Genomic DNA, 22,724 nt, shown 5'->3' with positions numbered 1-22,724 from the left:
AGTAGTGGTTATTGTGATTTTAATCTGTATTTCCCTAATGAATAATGATATTGAATACTTCTTTATGTGCTTATTCATCCATATCTTTTTTAAGTGTCTCTACAAGTCTTTTGCCCATTTAAAAATGGATTGTTTCGTTTATTAGTTAAGTTTTCTATGTTTGTTCTATCAAGATAATAAATAACTCAAAGAACAAATTATAAATTCTTTTTTATTTTGAGGTTTCTTTTGGTTGTTAGGAAAGAATAAAAGGTTATTAAAAGTTTTAAAGAACAGTGCTGTTGATCTTTGAATACCATGGGGATTAGGGGCACTTATTCTCTGCACAGTTGAAAATCTAAGTCTAATTTACAGTGGCCCTGTCTGTCCCTAGCTCCTTTGCATCTGTAGACTTAACCAGTCTTGGGATATGTTTATATTTTTACTACTGAAATATACTCAATATTTTTACTATAAATATTCAATATATATAAATATTAAGTATTTAATATATAAATTATACAGAAATTTAAATGTTAAATTTAATATTTTTACTATTGAAAAAAATCTTTATATAAGTGGACTCTCAGAATTCAAACCCTTGTTGTTTAAATATCAACTCTACAATGAAAACTTACACTTCACATGTTAAGAAATGAGTCATTAAAAACAAACTTGCCTAAATGTCTCTTTCATGCTGCATATTCCTCTTCTTTTTAATGAGAAATGAACTCGTTCCTTAATTTTATGTTATTCTTTGGTTTTTATTATAGCTTTTATTATACTTAATATCCTTAAACAATATATTGATTTTTTTTTAATTAATGTTTTTTCATTTTTTCAAGCTATGAGTTATATTCTTATAGGGAAATGCTACTTGTCCATTCTGTTAGATAGAGATTTGGGTTATTTCTGATTTTTTTCCACCTTTATTGAGGTATAATTGACAAATAAAATTGTTATATATTTATACAATGTGATGATTTCACACACACACACACACTGAAAAGATTCTCATCGTTGAGTTAATTAACACACCCATCACACACACACACACACAGACATCCACACACCCACACCCACCCACCCACACACACATCCACACACACACAAACACACACACACAAACACACACACACTGAAAGGATTCTCATCGTTGAGTTAATTAACACACCCATCACCTGTTTTGTGTATGAGGACGGTTAAATTCTATTCTCTTGGCAAATTTCAGTTATTCAGTACAGTGTTATTAAATATAGTCACCATGTTATACATTAGATCCTTAGACCATATTCATCCTATAACACCTGGCAAGGACTTTTTTACTTTGTGTTTCCATGAGTTTAATGTTGTTTTTTTTTTCCCTTCTGGTTTTTAATTAAAAAAAAAAAATGTTGCTGTGAACAGGGCCAGGACTAGGGTAAGGCAACTGAAGTACTAAGGGTGCAAAATTAATTAGTATCTCAGACCTGGCTATGAACACTTTTGTATATGTCTCCTGATCTAACAGTTTCCCCCAGAGTATTCCTAGAAATGTATTGATTGCTGGTTTATGGGCTACATACGTCTTTAACTTTATAGCTTATGGGAAATTTTTAGATGATTGTAGCTATTTATGCTTCCACCACCAGTTCCCATTGCTCACATCCTTGTTATAGTTATAGCTTTAAATTTTGCCAGCATGGTGGATATGAAATCTTAAATGATAGTAATTTACATTTCCCTGATTAGTAATTAGTATTGTTGGTTATCTTCATTTCCTTTTCTCTGCAGTGCCTAGGTCTTGTGTTTTATTTAATTTTCTACCTCAATATTTGTTTTTTTTTACTGACTTGTAATACTTACAGTTACTGCCTGTTACTTGTCTTTTTTAGCTTTGTTTTGTATTGCATATATCTTCCCTCAGTCTTCAGTCTTTACTTCCTTTTTGGAACAGAAGTTATTAGTTTTTGGGTGTGCTGCGCAGCTCAGGAGGTCTTATTTAGTTCCCTGACGGGTTGAACCTCAGGCCACAGCACTGAAATAACCAAGTCCTAACCACTGGACTACCAGAGAAGTCCCCAGAAGTTATTAATTGCAATGTAGTTGAATATTTATGTCTTGTCTTAATTGGTTTGTGCTTTTATATCTTGTTGAAGACTTCCCTACCCTATGGATTTTTTTAAAGGCTTTAAAATTTGCCCTTTCCGTATTAGTTTTCAATCTGTTTTAATTTGTTTTCATTTTCCTGATGAAGCTTTTTTCTTGAAGTCTATTTTGTCTAAATGTTAATATTGCTACTTTTCCTTTTTGCCTCTGTATTTTTGGTGTATCTATTCTCCCTTTTACTTTGTTTTCCTTTGCCCTTTTGTTTTAGATGTTTCTTTACACAAAATAGCATATATCTAGATTAAAAAAAAAATTCTGGCAATCTGTCTTTAACTAGAGAATTTCATTTTTTTTCTCCTATTCTGACTTTCATCTTCCTTAAGAGAGTATTCACATTTTTAAAATAATATATATTTAACTTAAAGTTCATATTTAAACCTGAATAATACAGGGATCATCAAATGTTTTATTACCCATTGCTTTCTGCCAGTTATGCCATTGTTCAGTTTTTTAGTTTTTGTATATCTCAGTTCAGCCCCACAAATTATACTTTTTGTTTGTTTTATTCAGTAAGTAGATGCTTATACTTTATTTTACCAGTTCCTTTAATTGTTCTACTCCTTGCTTCTGAGTTTATTTTCATTTTTCCTAATGTATGTTCATTAAAAATTTATTTAGAAATTATAAAAACTAAAATTTTGTCTGAAAGACTTTTAAATTTTGCCATTGTTCTTGAATGTTAGTTTTGATTGGTGTAAAAGTTCAGATTGGGAGTTGACAAACTGTTTTTTAGGGGGCCAGTTGTAAATATTTTGAGCTTCATGAGCCATATATTCTCTGTCACCAGTAAGTCAGTTATGCACTTACAGTGGAGATCATTCATAGGCAATATGTAAACATGTGAGTGTAACTACTGTTTTGATAACATTTTGGTTGTAGACACTGAAGTTTGAATTTTATATAATTTTCATGTGTTCTAAAATATTAAAAAAAATTTTTAATATGAAAAATGTAAAAGTCATTCTTAGCTTGCAGGCCATATAAACATAGGCTGGATTTAACCTGTGAGCCATAGTTTGCTGATCTCATGTCTAGGTTAATATTCACTTTACTTAGTACTTTACTCTTGGGTAAGGTACTAATTCTAATTATTCTTAGAATGTCAATGATATTATCTTCTGTTTTTAGTTGTTGAGAAGTCACCTGTCAGTCTAATTGTCGTTTTGTTGCAGATAATCTGGTGATACGTTTTTTCCTTTGGCTGGTTTTAAGAACTTATTGTCACTGCCGAGGTCCTGTGATGTATCTAAGTGTGGATTTATTTTCATTTAACTTAGTTAGAATTGGTTGAGCATCCAGAATCTAAAGATTAGCATGTCTCATTACTTCTGGAAATTTTCAGCCATTATTTTTGCTTATGTACAACATGCATGCATGCTAAGTCGTTTCAGTCCTGTCCAACTCTGTGCGACCCTCTGGACTGCAGCCTGCCAGGCTCCTCTGTCCATGGGATTCTCCAGGCAAGAATACTGGAGTGGGTGGCCATGCCCTCCTGCAGGGATTCTTCCTGACCTACACTGAGCCTGCACCTCTTACTTATACCCTGCATTGGCAGGCAGGTTCTTTACCACTGGTGCCACCTGGGAAGCTTCTTACACACAACATGGGAGGCAGATTTAAAAAAAAAAAATTCATTTGAAGATTTTCTGCCAAGTTATAGTATAAAATAGTGTGTCTATGATATTAAATAATGGCTTTTTAAAAATATTCCATCCTAGAATTGCGTGCTAGACCATCTTTGTGTAGATGACCTTATAAGCTTCTTCTTATCAAAATTGTCACTTTTTTTGTTTGGGTGCAAAGCAGTATAGCATTAGGTGTAATACTAATATGTCTAAGAACTTAGCACATTTATTTGTATACTTTATATCATGCATTACAGTTCTATATAGTAAATGCACATTGTAAGTATATATAATAAATATGCATTATTAATAGTTGGGACAGCAAAAGTACAACTTGACATTTGGTTTTCAAACCATATTCAAAATAATTCTTTCTACTTTTATGCAGTTAATAGATTACTTGCATGATTGGAGAGCTGATGATTTTTATTTGAATGCTTCTTTAAGCTAGCAAGATTTATGGTGATACTTTAACATAGGCTTCTTCGTTTCAGATAACTCAGCTTCCTGTGTCTGCTGAATCTCAAAAACCCGTGCTGAAAAAAGGTCTGTATATAATTTCATTGTGTCTGTATATTTGCACAGATTTCTCTGTCTTATTGATTCTTCTATTCTGCCATATCTAGCTTTCATTCTGTGAAGTTGTTAGATATTAGGGGATTGATTTTACCTAAAAGTATGTTGAATGGGGTTTTATTTTAACATATAAATGTGTACTAACTTTCTACTTGTGGAAAAACCACTATAAAGTTCCTATAGTACAGATCAGGCCTCAGATAATCTCATGTATATGTGTGTTGAATAAGTGTGAGGTTTTATTAAAAGTCTGGGAAGCCTAACTTGGTGAGGACTCAGCGCTTTTACTGCCGGGGGCCCAGGTTAGATCCCTGATCGGGGAAGTAAGATGCTGTGAGGTACAGTAAAAATTAATTAATTAAAAAAATAAAATTCAATAGAGGTACGTATTATATAGAGGAATAAGATTTCTTCATTTGTTAACCTAGGGAGTCTTAGGAGGGTTTGCGTCAAGTTTGTCAGTGACTATACTGGATGCTCTTCCATGTTCCCCCAGTTCTAAAGGACTGGGTGTCTTATCTACTTCCAAGGCATTAGAAAATACCTGAACTTTTCATTTAGCAGGAGAGACCATCTGTTTTATTGTTTGTTCATTTATTTATTATCTGCTAGTTGAGGAAACATGGAAGGGGTGTGAGTTGCCCAGGGTCTTGTGTGTTGCTCTTGTTTGCATGCCCAAGTTATAGTCACTAGGCTATGTGCCGTTTTGCAGCATGCGTGCTCCTGTTGTTTGCTAAGAGTTTTTTTTTTTTTTTTTCATCCAAAGAAATTGTATGTTTTATTTGTTTCATATACAAGTCAACTTAATTTCTTTTTTTTTTTTAATTTATTTATTTATTTTTAATTTTTACTTTACAATTCTGTATTGGTTTTCGCATAGATTGACATGAATCCACCACAGGTGTACATGCGTTCCCAAACATGAGCCCCCCTCCCACCCCCCTCCCCACAACATCTCTCTGGGTCATCCCCGCGCGTCAGCCCCAAGCGTGTCATATCCTGCATCAGACATAGACTGGCATTTCGATTCTTACATGATATTATACATGTTTCAATGCCATTCTCCCAAATCATCACACCCTCTCCCTCTCCCTCTGAGTCCAAAAGTCCGCTATACACATCTGTGTCTTTTTTGCTGTCCTGCACACAGGGTCATCATTGCCATCTTCCTAAATTCCATATATATGTGTTAGTATACTGTATTGGTGTTTTTCTTTCTGGCTCACTTCACTCTGTATAATCGGCTCCAGTTTCATCCATCTCAGCAGAACTGATTCAAATGTATTCTTTTTAATGGCTGAGTAATATTCCATTGTGTATATGTACCACAGCTTTCTTATCCATTCATCTACTGATGTACATCTAGGTTGTTTCCATGTCCTGGCTATTATAAACAGTGCTGCAATGAACATTGGGGTACATGTGTCTCTTTCAATTCTGGTTTCCTCTGTGTGTATGCCCAACAGTGGGATTGCTGGGTCATAAAGCCCAGGTCCAGACGGCTTCACAGCTGAATTCTACCAAAAATTTCGAGAAGAGATAACACCTATCCTACTCAAACTCTTCCAGAAAATCGCAGAGGAAGGGAAACTTCCAAACTCATTCTATGAGGCCACCATCACCCTAATACCAAAACCTGACAAAGATACTACAAAAAAGGAAAACTACAGGCCAATATCACTGATGAACATAGATGCAAAAATCCTCAACAAAATTCTAGCAATCAGAATCCAACAACACATTAAAAAGATCATACACCATGACCAAGTGGGCTTTATCCCAGGGATGCAAGGATTTTTCAACATCCGCAAATCAATCAATGTAATTCACCACATTAACAAATTGAAAAATAAAAACCATATGATTATCTCAATAGATGCAGAGAAGGCCTTTGACAAAATTCAACATCCATTTATGATAAAAACTCTCCAGAAAGCAGGAATAGAAGGAACATACCTCAATATAATAAAAGCTATATATGACAAACCCACAGCAAACATTATCCTCAATGGTGAAAAATTGAAAGCATTTCCCCTTAAGTCAGGAACAAGACAAGGGTGTCCACTTTCACCACTACTATTCAACATAGTTCTGGAAGTTTTAGCCACAGCAATCAGAGCAGAAAAAGAAATAAAAGGAATCCAAATTGGAAAAGAAGAAGTAAAACTCTCACTGTTTGCAGATGACATGATCCTCTACATAGAAAACACTAAAGACTCTACCAGAAAATTACTAGAGCTAATTAATGAATATAGTAAAGTTGCAGGATATAAAATCAACACACAGAAATCCCTTGCATTCGTATACACTAATAATGAGAAAGTAGAAGAAGAAATTAAGGAAACAATTCCATTCACCATTGCAACAAAAAGAATAAAATACTTAGGAATATATCTACCTAAAGAAACTAAAGACCTATATACAGAAAACTATAAAACACTGATGAAAGAAATCAAAGAGGACACTAATAGATGGAGAAATATACCATGCTCATGGATCGGAAGAATCAATATAGTGAAAATGAGTATATTACCCAAAGCAATTTACAAATTCAATGCAATCCCTATCAAGATACCGGCGATATTTTTCGCAGAACTAGAACAAATAATTTCAAGATTTGTATGGAAATACAAAAAACCACGAATAGCCAAAGCAATCTTGAGAAAGAAGAATGGAACTGGAGGAATCAATTTGCCTGACTTCAGGCTCTACTACAAAGCCACAGTAATCAAGACAGTATGGTATTGGCACAAAGACAGACATATAGATCAATGGAACAAAATAGAAAGCCCAGAGATAAATCCACACACATATGGACACCTTATCTTTGACAAAGGAGGCAAGAATATACAATGGAGTAAAGACAATCTCTTTAACAAGTGGTGCTGGGAAAACTGGTCAACCACTTGTAAAAGAATGAAACTAGATCACTTTCTAACACCGCACACAAAGATAAACTCAAAATGGATTAAAGATCTAAATGTAAGACCAGAAACTATAAAACTCTTAGAGGAGAACATAGGCAAAACACTCTCCGACATAAACCACAGCAGGATCCTCTATGATCCACCTCCCAGAATTCTGGAAATAAAAGCAAAAATAAACAAATGGGATCTAATTAAAATTAAAAGCTTCTGCACAACAAAGGAAAACATAAGCAAAGTGAAAAGACAGCCTTCCGAATGGGAGAAAATAATAGCAAATGAAGCAACTGACAAACAACTAATCTCAAAAATATACAAGCAACTCCTGCAGCTCAATTCCAGAAAAATAAACGACCCAATCAAAAAATGGGCCAAAGAACTAGACATTTCTCCAAAGAAGACATACGGATGGCCAACAAACACATGAAAAGATGCTCAACATCACTCATTATTAGAGAAATGCAAATCAAAACCACAATGAGGTACCACTTCACACCAGTCAGAATGTCTGCAATCCAAAAATCTGCAAGCAATAAATGCTGGAGAGGATGTGGAGAGAAGGGAACCCTCCTACACTGTTGGTGGGAATGCAAACTAGTACAGCCACTATGGAGAACAGTGTGGAGATTCCTTAAAAAATTGCAAATAGAAGAGTTTTTATTTTGTTAATAAAGTGTTTACTTGGGGCATTTCTGTTATTCTTTGAATAAGTTGTTGGAAAATATTAACTTTCAGGAATCTATTTTCAAAGAGTTTTGTCTTTTTTTGGCGGGGGGGAACAGCTTTCACTGAAAGAACAGTAATCTACAGTGTAGATTATTTGTGAAATTTAGATGAATTCTGCCAATGTCTAACATCATTGCTTTTTTTTTTTTTTAATATTTGTATGTATTTATTTGGCTGCACTGGGTCTTAGTTGTGGCATGCAGGATCTGGCATGTGGGATCCAGTTCCCTGACCAGGGATCAAAAGGCCCCTGCATTTGGGAGCAAGGAGTCTTAGCCACTGGACCACTAGGGAAGTCCCCATTGCTAATATTTTAAACACCATTTCTGGACATGAGAATCTTCTTACTGTGATATCTGTTCATTTAATCAGTAGGGTGATTTGGGACTTGTGGGTATTATAATCATCCCTCCATTTTTGTGGGTATTATAGTCATCCCTCCATTATTCTTTTCATACTTCCTCCAAGGTCATGCCGTGTGATTCAGCTGACTTCCAGTCCAGGAAAATTGTAATTAATATACACCAATCCAGAATTGGCCCATGCCCAATTCAGGCTAATGAGATGAAAAGTTTATAGCTATTGGAAAAGGGACATATCTGACAAGTATGCTATAAAATTAAGCAGTGCCATTCAGTTCTTCCTCCCTTCCCCACTGCAGAGCAACCACTTTCTGGTTTCTGGTATTAGAGTTTAGTTTTTCGTGTTCTTGAACCCCTCATACATGTGAGGGTTCCAAGTATTTGGAATGCACAGATAAATAGGGCATGGATTCTGCCCTCAGGGAACTGACAGTCTTCAGGGCATAGAGAATATAAGCAAATAATTAAAGTGCAGTGTGTATTCCCTAGGTCCATCCTTCTGAAGGTTAAACATTTCCAGTTTCAACTCTTTCCATGTGAGAGTTTAGAACTCTTTTGCCATTATTGCTTTGGCTCTATAGTGAAATTTGTTGGCCATCTTGGAAGTAGAGCATTTAGGACTAAATAGAATATTCCAGGTATGTGAACAGGGCCAAGTGAAATGTCTGGAAGATAAAATCTGTTGATTTGGATCTTTCTGTTAATCAGCTAAGGTTGCTTTGCATTTGGGCAACCATTTTACACATTTGCAATACCATTGTATTGCACAGTGTCAGGGGTGCAATTCATATATAAATATAGTTTAGTTTAGTTCAGTTGCTCAGTCGTGTCCGACTCTTTGTAACCCCGTGAACCGCAGCACGCCGGGCCTTCCTGTCCATCACCAACTCCCGGAATCCACCCAAACCCATGTCCATTGAGTCGATGATGCCATCCAACCATCTCATCCTCTGTCGTCCCCTTCTCCTCCTGCCCTCAATCTTTCCCAGCATCAGGGTCTTTTCCAGTGAGTCAGCTCTTCGCATCAGGTGGCCAAAATATTGGCGTTCAGCTTCAACATTAGTCCTTCCAATGAACTCCCAGGACTGATCCCCTTTAGGATGGACTGGTTGGAATTCCTTGCAGCCCAAGGGACTCTTGAGAGTCTTCTCCAACACCACAGTTTAAAAGCATCAATTCTTCGCCTCTCAGCTTTCTTCACAGTCCAACTCTCACATCCATACATGACCACTGGAAAAACCATAGCCTTGTCTAGATGACCTTTGTTGGCAAAGTGATGTCTCTGCTTTTTAATATGCTGTCTAGGTTGGTCATAACTTTTCTTCCAAGGAGTGTCTTTTAATTTCTAATGAGAAAATCAGCATAAGCGTATAGAAATTTGAAAAACATAGGGAAGTATAAAGAAAACAGGAAAAAATCAGCCCTAAGGATTAGTGAACTTTGACAAATTAAAAATCAGGGTAGTATTCTGAACAGAAAGCTTCCATATTTCACTGTGCAATCTTTAGATGTCTCACAGATGGCCAGCAGGCACATGTAAAGATGCTCCTAATTACTAATTATTAGAGAAATGCAAATCAAAACTGTGAGGTACTGCCTCACATTGATCAGAGTCTTCATCATTAAAAAGCCTACAAATAGTAAATCCTGGAGAGAGTGTGGAGGAAAGGGAGCCCTCTTACACTGTTGGTGGGAATGTAAATTGGTGCAGCCACTATGGAAAACAGTATGGAGGTTCCTCAAAAACTAAAATTGGAGTTACCATATAATCAAGCAGTTCCATTCCTGGGCATATACATAGACAAAACTCTTAATTCAAAAAGATACATGCTTCCCTGTGTTCATAGCAGCACTATTTACCAAGCGAAGACATGTAATGAACTGAAATGTTATTGACAGATGACTGAATAAAGAAGATGTTGTGTGTGTGTGTGTACATATATATGTGTGTGTACATATATATGTGTGTGTGTACACACAGAAAATTACCAACCATTAAAAAGAATGAGATAATGCAGCAACATGGGTGGACCTAGAGATTGTCATACTAAACAAAGTCAGTCAGGAAGAGAAAGACTAACACCATATGATATCATACATGCAAAATCTAAAATATGGCACAGATTGATGTATCTGTGAAACAGAAGCACACTCACAGACACAGAGAACAGACTTGAGGTTGCCAAGGGGCAGGGAAGTGAGGGAAGGAAGTATTGGGAGTAGGAATAAGCAGATGCAAACTACGACATGAGCTTCCCTGGTGGCTCAGACGGTAGAGCGTCTGCCTGCAATGCAGGAGACCTGGGTTTGATCCCTGGGTCAGGAAGATCCCCTGAAGAAGGAAATGGCAACCCGCTCCAGTACTCTTGCCTGGAAAATTCCGTGGATGGAGGAGCCTGGTGGGCTACAGCCCATGGGGTTGCAAAGAGTCAGATAACGGCTGAGCGACTTCACTTCAAGCTACGATATATAGGATGGATAGACAACAAGGCTCTACTGTCTAGCACAGGGAACTAGATTCAGTATACTATGATAAAGGCTTACCATAGTATACTGAAAATCTAGTATTTTGTTGAAATAGTATGTAACATAGTATATGAAATAGTATGTGTTCAGTATATGAAGCAGTATATATCATAGTATATTGAAAATCTAGTATGAACAAAATCATAGTACTTTGTTCAGAATCAGGGTAAAGGTTTATCCATCCTGAGAATAGTAGTTTGCATCTGCTAGTTCCAGACTCCCACTACTTCCCTCCCTCACTTCTCTGCCTCTTGGCAACCACAAGTCTATTCTCTGTGTCTGTGAGCACGCTTCCTTGGTGGCTCAGCTGGTAAAGAATCCGCCTGCAATGTGGGAGACCTGGGTTCAATCCCTGGGTTGGAAAGATTCCCTGGGTTGGAAAGATTCCCTGGAGAAGGGAATGGCTACCTGCTCCAGTATTCTGGCCTGGAGAATTCCATGGACTGTGTAGTCTGTGGGGTTGCAAAGAGTTGGAATAACTGAGCGACTTTCACTAAGGTTTCACATGATAAACCATTATGGAAAAGAATATGAAAAAGATAGATATAGATGAGTCACTTTGCTGTATAGCAGAAATTAACATTGGAAATCAACTATACTTCAATAAGAGGTTTTCCAGATGGCACAGTGGTAAAGAATCCGCCTGCCAGTGCAGGAGATGCAAGATAAAGGTATTTGATCCCCAGGTCAGGAAGATCCCTTGGAGTAGGAACTGGCAACCCACTCCAGTATTCTTGCCTGGAAAATTCCATGGACAGAGGAGCCTGGCGGGCTACAGTCCATGGGGTTGCAAAGAGTCAGACATGACCGAGCACACACACATACTTCAATAAAATTAAAAAAATTCTAAATATCTTTTTAATCCCTAGTTTAGATTTTCTCATTCTTGGTACTATTGACTTTTTGGTCAAGATAATTGTTTGTTGGGGGAGCTGTCCTGTATATTGCAAGATGGTAATTGCATTCTTCATCTCTACTTAGTAGATGTCAGTAGCACCCAGTTGTGACAACCAGAAATGTCTCCAGATATTGCCAGATGTTCCCTAGGATGCAAAATTGTTCCTGATTGAGAACCACTGCTATAGTTAAAGAGTATGATAGTTCAGTAGAAGGTAGACTGTAGGAAGTTGGTAAGTTTAACATGGCGACTTCACACATAAGTTGAATTAACAGGCAGAGAGACTTCATTTGAACAAGCAGCAGCCGTGGCATTCTAACTGAGAAGTTCTGAGTCTGATTGGATGTTGCCTCCCACACCCTCCCCTCCTCAGCTTGAGAGGCCAATATCCTAGCTTGACTCCAGCCTTAAGGGTAGTCAGTGCCAGCTCACTGGAGGGGATAAACAACTTTTTATTTGGGATTCTTGTCTAAATATATTAGGACTTTTTCAAGAACAGGCAACTTATTTGGAATTGTTTACAGAACTACTTGATGGTTCTGAGAAAAAATATCCTACATGGGGCTACTTACATCCTCTTCGTTTTCCTCCCATGATATGACCTCAGATAACTCAGAAGACTCTTTTCTGGCTTTCAGTTGAGGTGAGTTAATTGATTTACTTCATGGGCTTATTTCCTTTCTTAAAGGAGTCTTCATTGAAGACCTTACCCATTTTAGAGTGGCTGCATAGGCTAGGATGAATTTAATTTACAATCTGAGACAATCTGTTTACTATGTGAGAAACTTGGTCTCAGCTTGCGGTTTGCTTTTAAAGTATTTTTTAATAAATGAAGTTTTAAGAAATTGTGGCAAAACACATAAAATTTGCTTCTTTAATCATTTAAAAGTACAATGCAGTGGTATCAGTGGCATTCACCATGTTGTGCAACCATCACCGTCATCTATTTTCAAAACTTTTTTAGCATCCCAAACAAATTCTCTTAGCCATTAAATATAAACTCTCCATTTCCCCTCACCTCTAGCCCCTGGTATCCTCTATTCTATTGGTTTGGCCAAAAAGTTCCTTTGGTTTTTACATTTTTCATTTTCTCCGAGAACTTTGCTAAACAACATATTCACTGTTTTGTTCCACTATCTTCTGCCATTTTTCAGGCAACTTCATAGTTTCATCTTCCCAAAACTTTTTATCTTTTTGAGCAAAGAACTGTTCCAGGTACCTTTTACAGTCTTCCAGGGGATTGAAATTTTTTCCATTGAGAAACTTCTGTAAAGACCAAAATAAATGGAAATCCAAAGGTGCAATGCCTGGTGAATATGGTGGGTAATTCAGAGCTTCTCAGCCAAGACATGACAGTTTTTGCCTGGTCATCAAAGAAACATACAGTCTTGCTTTATCCTGATGGAAGATTATGTATTTTCTAGTGATTAATTCTGGAGACTTTTCATCAAGTGCTGCCTTCATTTGGTCTAACTGGGAGCAGTACTCGTTGGAATTCATCATTTGGTTTTCCAGAAGGAGCTTACAAATAGAGGACTCGCTTCCAGTTCCACCATACAACATATCACCTTCTTTGGATGAAGACTAGCCTTTGGTCTGGTTGTTGTTGGTTGATTGGGCTTGCCCCACGATCTCTTCCATTCCATGTTATTGTACAGTATCCACTTTTTGTTGCTTGTCATATTCGTTTTGGGAATTCCCTGGTGGCTCAGAGGTTAAAGCGTCTGCCTGCAATGTGGGAGACCTGGGTTCAATCCCTGGGTCAGGAAGATTCCCCTGGAGAAGGAAATGGCAACCCACTCCAGTATTCATTTTAAAAATGTAAAGTTTCCATTATGTTTAAGTAGAGAATCACAAATGGAAATACAGTCAAGGTTTTTTTCACTTTACTTATGGGGAACCAAGCATCAAAGTGATTAACATAACCAAGTTGCTGCAAATGATTTTCGTTGCTTGACATGGATATTTTGAGTATGTCAGCTATCTCCTACATGGTAAAAATATGATTGTTCTCAATGTCTTGATTTGATCACTGTCAACTTCAATTGGTATATCTGAGCATCATCTATCGAGAAATCTACAGCATGAAACTTTTCGAACCATTTTGACACGTTTGATTTAGTCATAGCATCTTCATACGCTGCACAAACCTTTTTTTTTTTTTTTTGCGTTTTAGTTGTGTTTTTACCTTTCCTGAAATACTAAAGCATACTATGCCAAAAATGTTGCCTTTCTTCTTCCATCTTTAGTATTAAAGTGGCTACAGAAAAATTCACCAATTTTGATAAATTTTTTAAAAATGCATGCTGATATGACAGTTGTCACAGTAGAATCTAACAGAATTGTTTTGAATGACGTTAAAGACAACTGAGTGCAGCTAGAGCCATCATACAGAAAAAAACCGAATGAACTTTTCAAGCCAACCCAATCCTGTGTCTGAATTTGCATATTTTCAATATTGCATTCATATATGCAGAATTATGCAACATTTATCCTATTGTTTCTGACTTATTTCACTTAGGATATTTTCACGGTTCATCTGTGTTATAGCATGTTGAACAGATTTCATTACTTTTTAAGGCTAAATAATACTCTGTTGTTTGTACATACATTAAATATTTTGTATATCCAGTTATCTTTTGATGGACTTTTGAGTTGTTTCTGCCTTTTCACTATTGTCAGTATCACTGCCATGAATGTTGATGTATAAATAAATACGTTTGAGTACCTACTTTTTTTTTTGTTTTTTTCTAGGACTTCAGCTTTTTATTGAATATGTTACATAAGAGATATAGTCAAAAAGCTCATGTTGTCGTTGGACTCTCCTTGTTCTTTTTTATTTGCCGTCCACTTCTTAACTGGAGAGCAATGGTGGAGGGGCAGGACTTCCTGGTAGGGCAGATCCATCAGCCCCTACATTGCAGATGAGGCTTCCCATGTTGACAAGGCTGGAGCCTTTGCAAACTGGCCCTGCCAGAAGTGTTCAGCATTTCTGTTAGCTGTTTTAATGAGAACATTGACCTATCCTCTGTGACTGAATGTCCCCTCATTGTGGTGTAGGATGAGGCCAGTAGATGAAGATGAAAAGTGCCCAGTTAGTGGCTGACTGCCCACCTCACTGCTATCCAGGGCCTCATCGCAATGTGGCTTTAACTTCCTTGGAATCATTTTGGCACCACTGTAGAAAGGGGCTCCCTGATTTCAGCTCTTTCGGGTATATACTCTGAAGTGGAATTGCTGGCTCCACTTAATGACGTAATTTTATTTGATTTTTTTGAGGAATAGTGTTAACTTTTCATTTAAATAAAAGGTACTATATACATCTTTTATTTTTCCCCAATGATAGTAAAATCTATAAATTTTAAGTGCCCAGTTTTTGAATTTTGACAAATAACGTATGTAGTCATCACCTGCTGCTGCTGCTAAGTTACTTCAGTCGTGTCCGACTCTGTGTGACCCCATAGACGGCAGCCCACCAGGCTCCCCCGTCCCTGGGATTCTCCAGGCAGGAACACTGGAGTGGGTCGCCGTTTCCTTCTCCAGTGCATGAAAGTGAAAAGTGAAAGGGAAGTCGCTCAGTTGTGTCCAACTCTGTGCAACCCCATGGACTGCAGCCCACCAGGCTCCTCCGTCCATGGGATTTGCCAGGCGAGAGTACTGGCGTGGGCTGCCAGTGTAGGACGAGTTAAATATTTTTATCACCCAGAAAGTTTCTTCCAGCCCCTTCCCAATCAGTCCTTCCTTCAGTTCCCTAGAGGGAACCATTGTTCTGATTTCTGTCCCTGAAAGTAAATTTTGTCTGTCTATGCTTGAACTTCTTTTCATGAAGTCATATAGCAGTGCATCTTTTGATGATCAGTTTTTTTTTTTTTTTTAACAGCTCGGTTACAGCTCAAAGTTTTATTTGGCAAGCAAAGGATAGTACACCCTCGAGGTGTGAGAGTGGGCCGACCCCAAAGGAGAGGCCTCAATCCGTCTTGCTTCCTCTTTTTATACATTTGTCTTCTCCCTGCTGAGCCTGCTCTATGCAAATTGGGCTAGCCAAGAAGTGGGTGCGTTTGTTTCACCTGAAGTTCTCACTCTGGTCCATGGATTTTCTTTTGTTCCATTGTTCCATTTTCGGAGGCTTTTCCCTTTCTTTGTCTTTTAGCCACCACCATTTTTGACTCCTTTTTTGATCAGAAGTTTTAATTTTGATGAAGGTGATTTGTTAATTTTTTCCCTTTATGGTTAATGCTTTTTGTGTCTTGTCTAGGAGGTTATGACTCTTACCCTCAGACTGAGTGGTGTGCCCCCACCTCTTCCACATTGATATTGCAGAAATTAATGTTTTTGGTTGAGGAGGTGTTTAATTTGATTTTGACACTTTTATTAACATATACCATATATACAGAAAAGTACATGTTATAATTGTACAGCTTAATACATTTTTACAAAGTGAACATATCCATGTACTCACCATCTTTTTTTCAAACATAAAACCAATGTATGTATTTATTTTTAATTCATTGATTATTTTATTTTTGGCTGCACTGGATCTTCATTGCTTTGTGCAGGCTTTCTCTGGTTGAGGGGAGCTGTTCTTCCTTGTGGCGCGTGGGCTTCTCATTGCAATGATTTCTCTTATTGTGGAGCTCCGGCTCTAGGGCGAGCGGGCTCAATAGTTAGAGCACACAGACTTAGTTGCTCCACCGCATGTGGAATTTTCCTGGATAGGGCTCGAATCTGTGTCCTCTGTATTGCCAGGCGGATTCTTATCCACTGTGCCACCAAGGAAGTCCTTGTACTCACCATCTTGATTAAATGATACAACGTCACCAACATCTTAGAGGCCTCCCTCATAGCCCCTACCAGTCATTAACTACTCCTTTCAAAGATGGCTACTTAGGTATTTAACTTCTACCTTGTAGACAGGGTTTTACCTACTTTTGAACTTGATATAAGTGGATGGAATCATTCAGTGTATAGGTTTCAGTATCTGACTTCCTTGCTCAAAATTATCTTTGTGGTATTCATGTATCTTGGTGCATGCAATAATGGCTGTTCTTTTCCATTATAACATAGTATTGCATTATGGGGTGATACCCCAGTTTATTCATTTTACTTGGAATGAACATTTGGGATACTTTCATTTTGAGATGTTATGCATAATGCCATCCTTAAAGGGTATGTTTTTTGGGGTACACTTATGTAGCAGGATTTGTACTTATGTACACTTAGTAGCAGGATTGCTGGGTCACTGGGAAGGATGTACTTAAGTTCAGTAGACATGAGCAAAGTTTCCAAATACATTTAATATAATCCCCTTTGTGTATGTGTACACTTTCCCATATGCTTAATTATGCATAGAGATTCCTTAGAAAATAACAATTTCTAGCGAGGAGGGGGAATGGACAGAGTCTTTAATATTCTCTCTGTCCTTTCAGTTTTATTTTTACTATATGTATATATGGTTGTTTTAACTTTTTTTAATTGAAAATCTTGCTACCATAACATGTCAAAAGTCCTGTTCTTCTTTTTTTTGATAATAGGAAAACTTTGATATCATTATTAATGTTGTGTTGCTAAGTTACTCATTTAACCACACCAAGTTTCTGTCCCAATTGTAAAGAACTTTCCAATTTTATACATTTTAAAACTGGAAAGTCCTTTATAATTGGGATGAAACTTGGTGTAGTTAAATGAGTAATTTGGAGGCCTGGGATATAGCCCTGCCTCTTCCATTAATAAGCTCTTGAATATAGGCAAATCACTTAACCTCTGGAATCTTAATTTCCTCATTTGTGAATAGTAAGGGCTTCCTCAGTGGTGCAGTGGTAAAGAATCCACCCGCATTGCAGCAGATGCAGATTTGATCCCTGGGTGGGGAAGATCCCATGGAGGAGGAAATGGCAAGCCATTCCAGTATTGCCTATAAAATTCCATGGACAGAGGAGCCTGGAGGGTTATAGTCCATGGGATCAAAAAGATTCGGACACGGCTAAGCACACATGCACACAGGGTATGTAGTAAAACCATAATCTGTTACATTAATTTTTCCTTTCTTTCTCATCCCATTTTAAGTTCATGAGAGGCAAACCTGTTGGATAGGTAGTAGTTTAATATTTTTTTTATAAAGATAACTTCTAGCACGTATCCTCGGGTGACTGCTGAGTCAGTCTAGTTTCTGGCTCCTTCATCATCTATATTCCTGAGCAGAGGTGGCATTTCTGCTGATCCTGGAGCTGTTTGCCCTCAGATCCTCCATTCCTCACCCTTCCCTTCTCTGCTGAGTATTGTGAGGAGCAGACCCTTCCGGGCTTCATTCCTTCCTAGGCTCTGGTGTCAGCACAGTTTCTGGCTGGATTAGCAAGTGAGGGGAACTGGCAGGAGATTGGAAGGTGGGAGGAAGGAGAAGACAGGGCTTTCCCTTCTTTCTCTCTGCTTTGGGAAGTTGGAGGAGTAGCGTGGTTTCTGAAGCGTCTCTTGTTGCTTCTGCCAGTCAGGCCATATGCTTTGAGCTTCTTCCAGGTAACCTCAGCCTTAGGTATCGGTAGCAATGCATTCCCTCTGTTTTTCCCTCAGTCCACAGGTGGTAATGACTTGTTCCCATGCTAACCTCTGATTTGCATCACTCTTCCCTATTGGTTCTCATTTCTTCCCTCACCTGTTAGCAGCATTGAAGCCCTTCTGTTTTAAATCCTCATGTAGTTTCTGTTTCCTCATTAGACCCTGTCTGATACAGAGCTCAAATTGATATCACAAAAATGTCTTCCATATGTCAAAATTTGTTATTTCTTTTGATGTCCCCAGTAATATACTGAGGTAGAAAAGTATTATAGGTCTTATTTTAACATGAGGAAATTAACTTGTTGAATAACCACTTGCAGATTTTTCATAATTTTCCCCAGTTAAAATTATAGGGGAAAAATGGAGGCCCAGAGACTTAAATTACTTGCTCTAAGTCCCACAGAAGTCCGTTACTGATTGAAGATTGGACTTCTACATGTAAAAGTCCTATGTGCTACGTGTCTTCTTAACGAGATCTGTTACCAAAGAAGCGTTCATTTATAATGTACTTACAAAAGCCTTAGTCATTGTAGAAAATTTTTTAATTAAAAATTCAAAGCACAGTAATTTTCTGCTTAACATCCCAGATACTGGGAAAGATCGAGGGCAGAAGGAGCGGGGGGCAACAGAGGATGAGATGGTTGGATAGCATCATCAACTCAATGAACATGAGTCTGAGCAAACTCCCAAGAGATAGTGAAGGACAGGGAATCCTGGTATGTTGCTGTCCATGAGGTCGAAGAGTCGGACATGACTTAGTGACTAAACAACAACATTTGTATATCCAGGATGCTGTTCACTACCATTATCAATTTAATGTAAAGTTTTGAATTTTGGTTCTTTTTATGAGAATAAAAACACGACAGGGCAAATTACAGGGAAGAATCTTTGTGATGCCATGTTTGTTTGGTTACGGAATTGTTTGAGATGTGTCTGGTGCATTCTTAGGAGGAAAGAAAGAGCCGTCACAAAAGAGTGGAATGGGGACAGGAGAAGAGAAGGGCAAGGGAGTATTGTTGCCAGGTCACCAGCCTTCCGCCGCCACTGCCTTGGTGATGGTGGAGAGCCGTGTGGGAGCTGGGGATGTGAATCAGGTCTTTTTACAGTCAGGCTTTACCTTGCCTTGATAAAAAATGGGAGGGGGCAGTGTGCTGAGTGAGATCTTTTTTACAAACAGCTGAAAGACTTAACTGTGTCATTATCTCATCAGCTGGTTACCTGACCTCCATGGTAATATAGACTCCTAAATTTAGTGTAGCATGGGAGATGACTACCTTGCTCTGCTATAAAATACAGGAGGAGGCTCTACTTTGCACTTAAATGTCTAATTGTTTTTAGGATCTATCAAGTAGGTAAATCTAATACTTGCAAAAGCATATATGAACCAATATCCCTGTTTGTAGGGGGAATTTGACTGAGCAGTGATCTGGAGTACAAGAAATTCAGCTTACACATTTACAGGTAAAATTCTAACTAAATTCAGGATTCATAGGGATTTCTGTGGTATCTAGAATTTCCTCATCTTCAAAACTGACTAATGATAATGATGATAAAAATAACATCAACAGCTAGCACTTCTTTAGGGCTTACTGTGTACCAGACAGTACTCGAATCTCTATATGTATTGTTATTCAGTCCTCACAACTCTGTGGGGATATTTTATCCCCGATCCTTCTATTTAAGTGTGAGGAAAATGTTACAAATAATAGGTATCTTATTATCATCTGTCCCTTCTGCTAGCACTCTCTTACCAGCCCCCAACTCTGCCCTGATTACAAGCTCCCCAGAAGCTTATAATCAGTTTTGTTCACTTTTGTATCCCCATTGCCTAGAACAGTGCCTGGCATGTGGTTGGTACTCAGTGAATATTTGTTGAATGAATGAGTTTTTTAAAGATGAGGAAACTAAGTTTTCCAAGATTACACAGTAATAGGACAATATGTGGCACTGTAATGATTTGTAAAGTCTTTGGTGAACTTAGAGTTCTTTTAACTTTTAGACAATATCATCAAGAGTGTGAAATGACTGTTAGGCACTTGAATTTGGTGGTGCTTTCCCTTCTTCTAATTCCTACTCCATTTCATGAGCCTCTGGGCCCTTGAGATAGCTTACAAATTGAACTTTTTTTTTCTCCCATTCTTCACCCATGGAACATAAAAAATAGTTCATCTTTTATTATAAGATTTTAATAATATTGTGCGTGTGTGCTAAGTCGTTTCAGTCATGTCCAACTCTTTGCGAACCTGTGGACTGTAGCCTACCAGAGTCCTCTGTCCATGGCATTCTCCAGGCAAGAATACTGGAGGGGGTTGCCATGCCCTTCTCCAGGGGATCTTCCCGACCCAGGGATTGAAGCTGCATCTCTTATGTCTCCTGCATTGGCAGGCAGGTTCTTTATCACTAGCACTACCCAGGAAGTCCAAGATTTTAATAATAAGAAAGACTCAAATTTGCATTTAATAAATTTTCTTTAGGCTATAGAAGCAGTGATAGTGATATTATAAACTCAAAGGATTCAGTGTCTCCTTTCCCTTAGAAAAGGGGTAGGTAACAGTGAGGTAGGTCATACAGTTGAGACTTGCTTTAAGATTGCATGCATACCCACTCACATCTGCCTTTAAGCTTGATGATTTGTGTGGTCTTTTGTAGGAAATTTAACTTTGGAAATGGTTAGTTAGGCAGAACAGGAATGGCTAATATCTGATGGTTGATGGGGCTCAGGGGAAGAGAAGGAAGGAAAAAAAAGTCTTTGAAGAGTCTCACATAAGCCCTGCTGACTAGAAGAAGGGTGGTCCCAGTCAGAGAATGTGGGTAATTGGAAGATGAAGAGTTGGGTTGCTTAACATTTAATCTTTTTTTCTTTCTTCTTGTTTATAAAATTATATCCATATTTCTGTCATAATTTCACTTAGAAAAAAGCATTCTTAATTGTGGCTCAGCTGGTAAAGAATCTGCCTGCAATGTGGGAGACCTGGGTTCAGTCCCTGGGTTGGGAAGATCCCCTGGAGAAGGAAAAGGCTCCCCACTCCAGTATTCTGGCCTGGAGAATTCCATGGACTGTATGGTCCATGGGGTCACAAAGAGTCAGATGTGACTGAATGACTTTCACTTTCAATGTTAATTCTGGGTCACAGTAATCTTTTTTTCCTTCCCATCATATTAATATTATACACATGTAAGTCTTGGGTTTTTTGTTGTTATATCACCTAAGGTTTTGGAACAGAGTGATTACAAATCATTTCCCTTTCTTCCCCTGGTGTGCCCTTTCTTTTACAGTTTGAAAAATAAGGGAGCACCAGAACTTCCCTGGTGGTCCAGTGGTTCAGTCTGCACTGCAGGGGGCGCAGAGTTCATCCTTAGTCTTGGAACTAAGATCCCATATGTGGTGTGGTGTGGCCAAAAAAAGAAAAGTGACCATTAAAATAATCAGGGAATACCTCAATCATGTATTAAAATGCATAAAAAATAACAAATACCCATGTGCTTACAGGCCAGATTTAATAAATAAAAACATTTAGCTGTATACATTTTAGAGCTTTTAATTTTTTTGATAGCTAAAGCATTAAAGAGTTTAATTCTCCTTTTTATTGATTTCTAATTCATTCTTCCTTCTTCCTTGAGGTCTCCACTGTTCTGAGTTTGGTGTGAATAACTGTCTTCCTTTTTACCATAGAAAAGTTAACTTCTTAATGAATTTTTACCTATATTTTAATTGAACTCAAAGGAATAGTAACTCATAGTTTCTCTGTCGTGAATCATTTTCAGTGTCTGAGGTGTCTGAAATATTTTTCTCCTTGTTGACTTCTCATTACTGGACAACAGTATAATGTTTCACATTTGAGCTATTGCTAAGACTGTGTTTAGCTATTTTTGGTCCTCTGATCTGTATGTGATATTAACTATGTTATATATATTTTGTTAGTAACACTCCTGAAATATCTTTTGGAAAGTCATTTTATTCACCTTCCAAAACAGGAAAAGAGGGAAAGAATGATTCTGTTTTTCCCTTCAGTTATCAGTTGAGAAACTGATATTATGAACCACACAAACTGTACAGGAATACATATTAAATTTGTACTAGTAGGACAAGTATCTCTTAATGTAATAATCCACACATTTTTAATACACTTTGGTTAAAAATGGTCAGCAGCATGAATTTAACATGATATTACAGTCTCCTTTTGGTTAGTTTAGACATGAGGACAATGCTCAAGGAGAAAACCTAACAATGACTGTTTGTTTGTTTTTGTCAAAATATGCAACCCAGCTCCGGAGTTTCCTATTTTGGAGAAGCAGAACTGGTTGATACATCTCTATTATATCCAGAAGGATTATGAAGCATGCAAGGTGAGAGGCTGTGGTGATAGAGAACATGAGAGGCAGGCTTTGATTAAGCATGTGTGTCTGTCAC

The 22,724-nt window shown here is 37.7% G+C and overlaps 1 protein-coding gene across 2 annotated transcripts in view; it reads left to right on the top strand.

Annotated features, from left to right (window-relative positions):
* Positions 1 to 22,724, top strand: part of BBS4 (Bardet-Biedl syndrome 4) — a 49,568-nt gene that overhangs the window by 5,768 nt on the left and 21,076 nt on the right. Inside the window, exons 2-4 of one of the 2 annotated variants that reach the window (XM_040227404.1) lie at positions 4,247 to 4,298; positions 19,717 to 19,774; positions 22,581 to 22,660. Coding sequence is in view for 1 of the 2 variants with exons in the window: in XM_040227403.1 (XP_040083337.1) it covers positions 4,247 to 4,298; positions 22,581 to 22,660 (132 nt within the window). In the remaining variant the exon portion in view is untranslated. The remainder of the gene's footprint in view (positions 1 to 4,246; positions 4,299 to 19,716; positions 19,775 to 22,580; positions 22,661 to 22,724) is intronic. The other variant, XM_040227403.1, reaches the window with a different exon arrangement.

This window comes from Oryx dammah, unplaced genomic scaffold (genome assembly GCF_014754425.2).
Source record: "Oryx dammah isolate SB20612 unplaced genomic scaffold, SCBI_Odam_1.1 HiC_scaffold_26, whole genome shotgun sequence".
NCBI lineage: Eukaryota > Metazoa > Chordata > Mammalia > Artiodactyla > Bovidae > Oryx > Oryx dammah.
The sequence above is the reverse complement of the archived record's forward strand: the minus strand, read 5'-3'. Positions and strand labels throughout refer to the sequence as shown.